Consider the following 10,772-nt stretch of genomic DNA (forward strand, 5'->3'; position numbering starts at 1 on the left):
ATGGCCAAGGCAGATGGTCAGTCCTGGAGGCCATTGGGAAGGACTCACCTGGACTCCAAGCTCAGAGCCTTGCTTTGAATCTGAAACTGCCTGATCAGATAGATGGGTGATGTTTCAAGCAGAATCATTCTTGTTTCTTTTCTCAAAGGTTTTTAAAAGGACCACTTAGGTGAATACGGGGAGTGGTCTGGTGGCCTAGAGGTGGAGCTCTCACCTCACAATCAAGAGGCTGTGAGTTCAATCCTAGGTAGAAGCAGATATTCTCTCTCTGGACACGAGAATATATCTGCTGAACAAAACTTTGCATTGGTGACAGGAAGGGCGTCCGGCCAGTAAACACTCAGCTCCATTCAGTTGCCCAGACTGCACACCGCAAGGGATTATAGGGCTGTTAAAAGAAGAAAATAGAGATTTGTAATTTTGTTTTTAAAAATAAAATAAATAAACATGAAAAAAGAAAGAAAGAAGATGTTGACTTAGGAGAATACGTCCATTCCTCTTCTCACTCAAAATCTACCTAAGGAAATTCTGCTCTGCCTAAAAGCCAGAGATTCTCCTGTTGACTTATATTGTATTATTTTGCCAGTGGGAGAGAAGCAGCTGCTGGAACTGAGATGTACGTCCTTGCAAAATAATAATCAAATTTACCAAAATCGTATCAAAGCTATTTTAAAACAGCTGGAAGAGGCTGCTGCTGAAAGAGACCAGGTAAGGATCAATCTACCTTTCCCCAACCTGGTTCCCTCCGTTGGGCTGGATTTCAGCTCCCAGGATGCATCACCCTGTTTTCTTCTCTTCCAACAAGGCTCCTTAAAATCAGTGATTAGAAATGATTGTGAAAGAATAGCGTGGGTTTCAGCTTTTTAAGAGAAAGGGATCGCTCCATGTTTGTCCACCTTACAATATCTCAGCATGTGAGCTTCACTACCCAGAATCCCCTGCGTGGCCAGTGTTGAGAATTCTGGGAATCAAAATGCACATTGGAAAGTTGCCAAGGTTGGGAGAAAGCTGAGATTAATGGGAAATTCTGCCCTCTGTTGACTGAGTGTAGGTACTGAAACTGCAGAGCACTGCTTGGAAAAGGATTGTGAATCCTGCCCACTGGTAGCTGATTTTGATACTGCAGTTTCAAAGCAGAAGGGAGATAATGTATAGGGCTCTATGGAAAAGTTTGCCACCACATCAGTTGTCGCCAACCAGTGGGCCGGGGACCACTGGTGGACCGCGAGAAAATTTTTGGTGGTCTGCAGAGAAATGTCATCCCCAAAGCAATTAATACAGGCTGTGTGGGAACACAAGGCTTGCGTCGCTTGCATTGTGAACAACACGAGGTAATGAGGGGAAGGGGGAAAGGGTGGAGGGGGGGAACTTGCCCTACTCGCCCCCACATGCCTTGCCTGGCCACCAGGCTGCTTCTTTCCGTTCTTCTTCTGCTTTTGGCTGCATGCAAGGAAAGCAGCAAAAGTCTTTCTTTCTCTGCCCCAAACTCCGCCAGAAATGAGTCTTTGGGACCCTGTAAGGCATCCTGCTCTAAGAGGCTGCGCCGGCGATGAAAGACTCATTTCTGGTGGAGTTTAGGGGAGAGAAAGAAAGACTTCTGCTGCTTTCCTTGCATGAAGCCAAAAAGTCTTTCTCTCCCCATCCTGAGAATGGAGCTGGAGACAGGATCCTGCCATCCCAAATAAAGAACGATCGATCAGTAGGAAAACGGGGTGGGGAATTTTCCTGCAGACTTTTTTGGGATTTTCCCAGAGTCTCTGGTCCACGGGACTTAAAATTATGAGTTTGGTGGTCCCTAAGGTCCAAAAGCTTGGTGACCCCTGACCTACATCATTCTGGGAGAGGAAGCTCAACCCACATGCAGGCGGCAGATGTGCAGAACCCTTGTGGCTATTTCAAGTGGGGATGACACAGTTCTGGCCCTCTAGTCTGGAGGGGAGGAAATGGAGGAACCCCGCAGAGCAAGGATGGTCAACTGATTCTGCTATGGCAGGAGTGTCAAACTCGATTTCATTGAGGGCTGCATCAGGGTTGTGTTTGACCTTGGAGGGCTGGGGTGGGCTTGGCCAGGCTGGGTGTGGCCAGCATGATGTCACTTGTGTTGGGGGGGCGCCTGTGGTGGCTTGAGCCCTTGGCCAGCAAAAACGGTCTCCCAAGCTCCATTTTTGGCTGTGAAAGCCTCCTGCAACCCTCTGCCAGCAAAAATGGAGCTCTTGAAGTCTGCCTGTGGCCCTCCCAAGGTCCGTTTTCACTGGCAGAGGCACCAGGTCCTTTGCTGTTTTTAGGGCTGCCCCAGAAGCCGGCTCTGGCTCCCGGAGTTTGAGTTCGACACCCCTGTGCTATGGGGAAGATCTTGTCCCAGAAGAATGCCCAGAAATGGGAACATGCTCTGGGAGTTACCTAGAGGTCACTTAGATGCCAAGGATGGCACCTCACCTGATGGGACCTGAGGTAGCCCAACACACACAAGCTAAGCTAAAATGGGTTTGCGAGCCTTAAGTCGCAAGAGATTTAACCTGGAAATAAGGAGAAACTTTCTGACAGTGAGAACAATCAACCGGTGGAACAGAAGTTGCCCTCGGAAGATGTGGGAGCTTCATCACTTGAGACTTTCAACAAGAGACTGGACTCCCATTTGTCAGAAATGGTGTAGGGTCTCCTGCTTGGGAAGGGGGTTGGACTAGATAACCTACAAGGCCCCTTCCAACTCTGATTATCTGTTATCTGCTTTGTGGTTCAGCATCTGGTGAGAACTGTTCCATGGCAAATGTGGGGATAGAAAGACACTACAGAGAGTGGTGAGCACAGCACAAAACATTGTGGGCTGTTCCCTGATAACACTAGATGATCTCGCTAGGGCTCGCTGCCTTATAAAAGTGAGGAAAATTCTCAGGGACGAGTCACGCCCTGGGCAGCCCTTCTTCACTCTTCTACCATTGGGTAGGAGATAGAGAAGCATAGCCAGCCACACCAACAGGCTGAAGAACAGTTTCTACCTGTGGGCTGTCAGACTCCTGAACGGAAAATAACTGCATGTCAATGTAGTATGATAGACTTGTGGGGCCGGCATGTTGTGCAACAAGGTCACCTGGTGTAATAAGATTGGGACTGGGTTAGGGACTTCTGTCCTCACTGTGAGTTGTGTTGGGGAGTGTGTGTGCACGAAGGGAGGCTCAGCCAATCTCATTGTACACATGTTGTACTCTGACAATAAAGGTAATAATAATCTGCCCATCTGGCATGAGCTGCTGGTGGGCTTTTCTAGCAGCTCTCCTTGCCTGCTCCCTGATGGGATTGCTGCAGGCTCTTCTGACCTGGGAGGAATGCCACAAGCAATATTCCCAAGGCCTGAGAGAGAAAGACAGCTACCGGAAACAGATCCAGGAACTCGGGGAGCATTGTGACGAACTGCAGCTTCAGGTCTTCCAGAAAGAGGGACGGCTGCTGAGTGCCGAAATCCAGCTGAAACGGCTGTGCCATGATCCCTCTGCCATGGTAGGTTGTCAGGATAAGGGCCATCGGGAAAGGAGCCGGGGTGGCGCAGTGGTTAGAATGCAGCATTGCAGGCAAAGTCTGCCCACAGCCAGGAGTTTGATCCTGACTGGCTCAAGGTTGGCTCAGCCTTCTGTCCTTCTGAGGTGGGTAAAATGAGAACCAAGATTGTTGGGGGCAAGAGGCTGACTCTGTACACTGCTTAGAGAGGACTGTAAAGCTCTGTGAAGCACTATATAAGTCTAAGGGCTATTGCTATTCATATGCATGTTCGTTCCTGGGCAGTTACGAGAGATGGGATGTGAGAGACAATGTGTCCCTTGCTGGTTCCTGCCATGGAAAAGCTACCAAACACTTTGGTGGGAGTTGGACAGCAGGTAGGAATAATAAATAAACCTTAATGATAAGTAAAAAACTGGTTAAGCATGTGGCCTTCCTCCTACAGTCTCTTCCATCTCTCCTTTTTATAAATGAAGTTCTCAAGCTCTGATTATTTTAGGATTCCTTCAGTATTCCTGTTTTAAACTGTCTGCTACCTTGAGTGTTATTCAAGGTCAAAATGATGCACTCAAGCATCTATGTAATTAATCAGTAGAACAGCTTGCCTTCAGAAGTTGCAGAAGCTTCATCCTTGGAGGTTTTCAAGAAGAGACTGGACAGCCATTTATCTGGAATGGTACGAGGTTTCTTGCTAGAACAGAGGTGAGAGAATATACCAAAAATAATCAACAGACCAAGATAATCTGAGTCCATAGGATGCTTTATTATATAAAGTATTGCAGTACCGGATCCTTAACCCCAAAACAACAGTTTTAGGAGAAAGGAGACACTCCCTTCTAATGCTTACAGACTTATATAGATTTTTCACAATTACATGGTTACATAACACTTCCTGTTTTCCATACATAGAAGTTATAGAGATTGTCATAGGAAAGACATGGGTAGTCCTGGTGTTTTTCCATAATTCCTCCCATGTGTCCCTGGAAGTTCCCCAACTTTCTTCACTTCACCATTTATTTTCAGATTCCTGTTTTCTCCTTACAAGATTACACAAGAAATCAACTTCATATCTTATTACTCTTTTTCCAACTTCTCACTATTTCTCCCTTTACTTCTCTTAATTTTCTTTTATGATTATCTCATTTTCTTCTTATTTAATTGTATTTCTTTTACCTAAATTTCTATATCTTTTTATTCATTATACTTATACTTTCGTCTGTCTTGTTTACAATTTCATTATGTTCTCTTCCAACATTCTTAAAAAGCAAAATTCCCTCTATGATTGCCAATCGGAGTGCAACACCTTTAAGTCTTATTGTTATTATCATATAAAATTTCATTAAACATTAAATTTATGCATTCTAAAATTATAACATTCAAATTTCTAATATCTATTTTATATCATGTAAATCTCATCATTCAGACTCTGCTTGGTACTTCTTAAAAATGTAACAAGAAAAATTCTAAAAACATAGCAAAAACAATATATATATATATATATATATATATATATATATATATATATATATATATATATATATATATATATATATATATAAACATTAGTGAGCAAAATAGTTATTCTACTTCATTCTAGTACTGGAATGAGCCTTGTAAATCTTTCACGTTTCTTTTCAATATTTATCAATCTTTGAGAACAGTTGAAATATTTCCCTCCCTTCTTCATTATTACTTAACTGTTATTAAGCATACCATTGGATAATCATACAGTTTTATCTTATAAGTTATTTACTATTAATAAGCAAAATAATTATTCAAATTCATTCTAGTAACTGGTATAAATTTCCTTATAAATCTTTCACATTTCTTTTCAATATTTTATCAATCTTTAGAAATAATTACAATGTTTCCCTCTCTTCTTTATTATTGCATTAATTATAAATAAACATACCATTACACAACAATACAGTTTTATCTCATAGATTATTTACTTATTTCATTTCTAACTCATTACAGTATTCTACTGTCACAACACTATCTTTTGTACTTTTGCAGAATCCTCACTTTTAACTTAATTTAGCCACTGTCTCTGTGTTTTCTAGCTGAGCAAATACCTTTAATCCTAGTACATTTCTCCTTTTTCTTTATTTCCTGCTTTTGTCCCTCATGAGTTCTTTCCCTTTCTATCTCCCCCCCTTTTTTCTCATCCCTTTTTTATACCCTTCTCTCTCTAATTTCCCCTTCTGTGGTTTTCTTTTCTGCTTCTCCTTGCTGTTATACTTCCTTTTCAGACTATTTTTCTTTTTGGCTGTTCCCTTTAATCTCAAACTTTTAACTCCTTTCCCCCTTTTTCCGCTTATTACCACACTTTGCATTATCTGTTCATTGAAAATGGCTTCTTTTTTGTCCCGCCCTTCTTCTTGTCTTGAAGCTTTTCCTTTTGTTTTTCATAGTTCAGGATCTCCATTTCAAGAAATTCAAATACGAAGCCAAAGGATCTTCCTCCCCTTTCTGCATCTTCTTTCTGTTTTTTAAGACTCATCTTCAATTCCTCCAGGAGTAATGTCATTTTAAACACTTTTGAACAACCATCTGATTAACTTTAAGTAAAAACAGAAGAAGAAAGAAAAGACCAATGCCAAAGACTTTTTTTTATATCACCAAATGATCCCAGACTGTTCCTTCTTGTTTCTTTCCTTTACTTTTCCTTTCCATGGGTTACTGTATCTTTTAATAAAGTTTCAGTTACAATGTATCCTCGGAAGTCTTTTCAAAGTTTCGCTTGTTAATCCTCTTTATTTTTCCAGGTGGCACTCCATTTTTCCATTATTCCAAGTTCTACCCTTTTGCCTCCACTCTTCTCCTTTTTAGGGCTTTAAAATGACCAAGGAAAAAGTCTTTATTTTCCTTTTGACAATTTGGGTTTCTTCAGCGACAGACCGAAATCCGTGATCATGCACAGTTTCGATCTGTGCTCGCCGCTGGAGCGCCCCGATCCTTTGGATTTGGGGCTGAAGCCATCCCATAGAGGTGGTGAAGAGGGGGGAGATTGCTAGCTGAGTGGAGGGGAGCCACATCTCTCCTCCTTGGCTGGTCTAAACTCCCCTTCCCAAAGGCGGTTGCAGCGGTGGTCAGAAATGGCCACCTCAAAGAAGAACCCGACTGGATAAGATTGTGCAGGAGGAAGACAAAGAGGAAAGCAGGACAGACCGGGCTAAACAACAGAGAACATCTAAGCAAGGTACTCTGAATCTAAAAGTACTTAGAGGGATACTTCTGAAAGAAGACTTTTAAGCGGCAAAGGAGAGAGAAAAGGAGGTTAAAAACCCTTTTCTAAAAACCTTTATATTGACAATTACAAATGATATGGAAAGAAATCTATATTAATTTACTTTGACACTAATAGGCAACTTTAAGCTGAAATTTAATTGTCAAAACTTATATAAATGTTCTGATCTCTAACAGGTCAAATAACGAGCAACATGGCTTCTGTCTTGCTCTTTATATTCTTAGGTGTATAAGGCAAATTTCTATATATAACAAGGGGGTTGGACTAAAAGACCTCCAAGGTCCCTTTCAGCCCTATTTTTCTATGTTGTAAGAATCAATCAGAGCAATTATATATATTTTTCTGGGCAATTGGGATATAGATATGTAAAGTCTTTCATGCTTAAGCTGTTTTTAACATCTTGCCAATTAATATCTTCTTGTTCCAGACTTCAGATCTTGAAGAAAATTCATCCCACAGTTCTCAAGAGGTGAGTTATGAGTATCTTTACTATTCCCTTGTGGTGCAGTGGCTAGAATGCAGTATAGCCGGCTAATTCTGCTGACTGCCAGCAGTTTGGCAGTTCGATCCTGACCAGCTCAAGGTTGACTCAGCCTTCCTTCCTTCCGATGTGGGTAAAATGAGGACCCAGATTGTTGGCTGACTCTGTAAACCACTTAGAGAGGGCTGTAAAAGCACTGTGAAGCGGTATATAAGCCTAAGTTCTATTGCTATTGCTATTCTTGCCCCCATTTGGGGAGAGCTGCAGATTGGTGCACCCCCAGACTCTGCTATTACTATCTGGGGCAGCACATGGAAGAAGAAGGGGAAACTGAAGAGTGTCCAAGCCCTATTTGCTTAACATTGCAGAAACTGCATTCACACAGCATACTACAACTGTTTGTTGACTTCATCTTTTGTGGGTTTGCCCAATACACTACACCAAATCATATATTAAGCAAAAAGGCTGGGTTTCTGTTTGCTCCATCTTGAAGAACTACCAACTAATTGCATTGCAGTTGAACCAGAAAAAACCCCACAAGCATCAGGAATTCACTATATTTTTGAAATGATGAGACATAAAATTCCCATCTCTTCTGCATTAATTGGATGGATTTAGTTTAAAGTTTTGTGGCATGACATCTCCTTAAAATGCAGGTTTATTTCAAAATTATTACAGGAAACATCATTACTTTTTGCATTTCCTAAACAAACAAAAAAAGAAAGTAATATTCCTTCAAAAATAAAATATGTTCTCATTTTTCACCCCTCTCTCCCTTTCTTGCCCAAAGCTGACTCCCCATGGAAATCCAGACGAAGATAGGAAAGGTACCACACCAAATATGTTCGTCTGTGACTAGCTATTCTCTCTCTCTCTCTCTCCCTCCGTCCCTCCTTCTTCCTTCCTTTCTCCTGCCCTGCAATTCAACCACAAGGAGGATTTTGATCCTGGAAGTCCTACCAATGGATCAGGAAAGGTTACCATGATCTACCACCCCCCACCCTTCCTCTACACCAGTGAATTGTTAGCCAAGCTTGTTTGGGGCATGAGTTTAGCCCTATTTCAGAACCCATGTCCAGAAATGGGACAACTGCCCATTCAGATACTTGGAGCACATTCTGATATCCTTTATTCCACAAGACCATTTTGTTTGGTCTTATTGTATTGGTTCCCTCCCCAACACTTTTGAATTAGATTTGTATGCAAGGGGAGTACTTGCAGACCCCTTAAGTGTGTTTTTGTGGCCAGTTTTCAAACTTTATTATCATCCCTCCCACTCCCTTATTTGCGGAACTTCCAAAGTTACCGTACTGGAAGAGTCAGACCTTGAATACACTTTCCAAACTGAAAGGTCCTGCTGTTTTCACCTTCTCTTGAGCTGCTGAGAGCTTCCTGATTCTGTAACTTTATACTATTCAATTCTCCTTTCTGCTCTCCTCCTCCAGGCGAATGAAGGAGTTTTGAGCATTACCGGAGGTAAATCTCCCTCGGCACTGGATTCCTGGTGCAGGAAAAGCCCTTTCCTATCTCTTATCCAAATCAAATCAAATCTTTACTACAGTCATGGATACAGGTAATTACAGGTAGTCCTTGACTTATAATGGTCCATTTAGTGACCATTCTAAATGACTTACGACCATTTCTCACACTTAGCGACCATTGCAGCTTCCCCATGGTTACGCGATCAAAACTTAGACGCTTGGCAACCGATTCGTATTTATGGCCATTGCAGTGTCCCAGGGTCATGTAACTTAACCGTTGTGATACTAATGTAACAGGTGTAGTGATTCACTTAACAACGGTAGCCAGAAAGGTAATAAAATGGGGCAAAATTCACTTAATGAATGTTTCATCTAGCAACAAAAATTTGTGCTCAATTATGGTCATCGGTCGAGGACTTCTTGTAGTAAGTAACTTTATACTACTTTATACTAACATTAATAATAGCAATTAGAAAATTAGCAATGTGCAGGAGCATAAAAGTTGGAATAGGACAGACAAAATCTGTCATAGTAGAAATCATTCTTGAATAATGGATCTGAGGCTCTTTAAGATGTGGTGATGCCACTGTTATCCTCTGATGGAATTTAAGCACTGTTGCACAGAGCCTGGCAACATGACACTGTACTGACCCAGCCTTAGCAGAACCAATAAACAGATCCCTGCTCCCGAAAAACAACCCCTCTTTATTTAGCTACTGTGAATTCATGGCATTCACACATCCACAAGTCCAGGCAATAATCCTTTCAATGGTTAACTGAAGTACAGAACTTTATCAGTTGCTTGGATACTTTGCCAGGCTGGGAGCTTCTAGTCACAAAGCTGTAAATTAAACTCTCTCAGTCATTGAGGACATGAACCACAATGAGCAGGCTTTCTCCTACGACACCACTCCCCTTTTTCTTTTATTTATTCCCCAGCCAGGGAGGGGCCATTCAGTGTCCACGTGTGCCTTTCTTCCCGAGTCAGCTCCTGGTCCTCAGTTGTTCACCTCTCCTGACAGCTCTGTGCATGCAGACATCTGGAACAAGCCCCAGCTGTTCTTCTTCCCCAGTTATCTCCAACTCCGAAGGCAGCTGGGAAATGTCAGAGGGCCCTGGCTCTATCTCTGCTTCCGACACACTCCAAGACTGGCCCAAGTTCCTCCCCAACCTCCTCCTCAACCAAGTCTGCCACCAGCTCTGCTGGCAGTTGGCGGGCCACAACAGACATGTTATAACAGGATTAGTACCTGCAAGCAGCAGGGAAGGGTAGAATTGTCCTGGGCTGTTGTTGTTCATTGTTTAAGACCCCGTAATCCCTTGTGGGTTGGAGTCGGGGCAACTGAACAGAGCTGAGTGTTTACTGGCCAGATGCCCTTTCTGTCGCCAATGCGGAGTTTTTGCAGCAGATATATTCTCATTGTGCCCAGAGAGAGAAATATCTGCCTGTACCTAGGATCAAATTCAAGCCTCCCAACTGTGAGGCCACTGCACTACTCCATTGTACTGGGTGCCTTGGATATTTATACAGTAATGGTGAGATGAGTCTCGTACAGAGGTCTCTGTAGTACAGGCACAGGGGAAGTACTTGCTCTGTTGTTTCTGTGCATCCAGAGTCACAAGGTTTTTGCCTCTCTGGGGAAGGAGTCTTCCTGGATCAGCCTTCAAGCATCCCTGAGGGGAGGGGAGCATCATGTCAGAGAAGACCCTCCAAGAGTTAGAGATTTCAAAGTTAGTTAAGGGTGCCATGGGAGAAGCAGAGCACCTGTTGGGACCCATCCGTTATTTTGAAGACAGAAGAAAAAAAAATATTATTACCCAAGCCAGCATTTTGTGTGCTGCTCCTGAGAGAAACCACGGCAGTTTAGCAAACTGCAGAGACTTCAAAAGCTTGCTGAGTTTTGCATTGTTAGAGCAAATTGCAAGAGGCAAAGACGCCTCTCCTGCATGTAGCTGCGGCCTCCAAACATCCATGATCCTTTGAGGACAGGGAGTGGGGGGGGGGGCAGCTGTGGTGGTTGGCATGAGAACAAAAGGCTGAGCCTTATTTCAATGGCCAGTCACTGGA

The 10,772-nt window shown here is 42.7% G+C and overlaps 1 protein-coding gene across 1 annotated transcript in view; it reads left to right on the forward strand.

Moving 5' to 3' along the window:
• LOC148133252 (uncharacterized) overlaps positions 1–10,772 on the forward strand; it is a 12,396-nt gene continuing 1,624 nt past the window's right edge. Inside the window, exons 1-5 of the mRNA XM_087958397.1 lie at positions 1–16; positions 587–708; positions 3,304–3,495; positions 7,170–7,211; positions 8,014–8,050. Of these exons, the coding sequence (XP_087814523.1) occupies positions 1–16; positions 587–708; positions 3,304–3,495; positions 7,170–7,211; positions 8,014–8,050 (409 nt within the window). The remainder of the gene's footprint in view (positions 17–586; positions 709–3,303; positions 3,496–7,169; positions 7,212–8,013; positions 8,051–10,772) is intronic.

The sequence above is a fragment of the Notechis scutatus genome, chromosome 1 (genome assembly GCF_049901735.1).
Source record: "Notechis scutatus isolate UNSWTSFEM ecotype Mainland chromosome 1, rNotScu1.2, whole genome shotgun sequence".
Classification (NCBI taxonomy): domain Eukaryota; kingdom Metazoa; phylum Chordata; class Lepidosauria; order Squamata; family Elapidae; genus Notechis; species Notechis scutatus.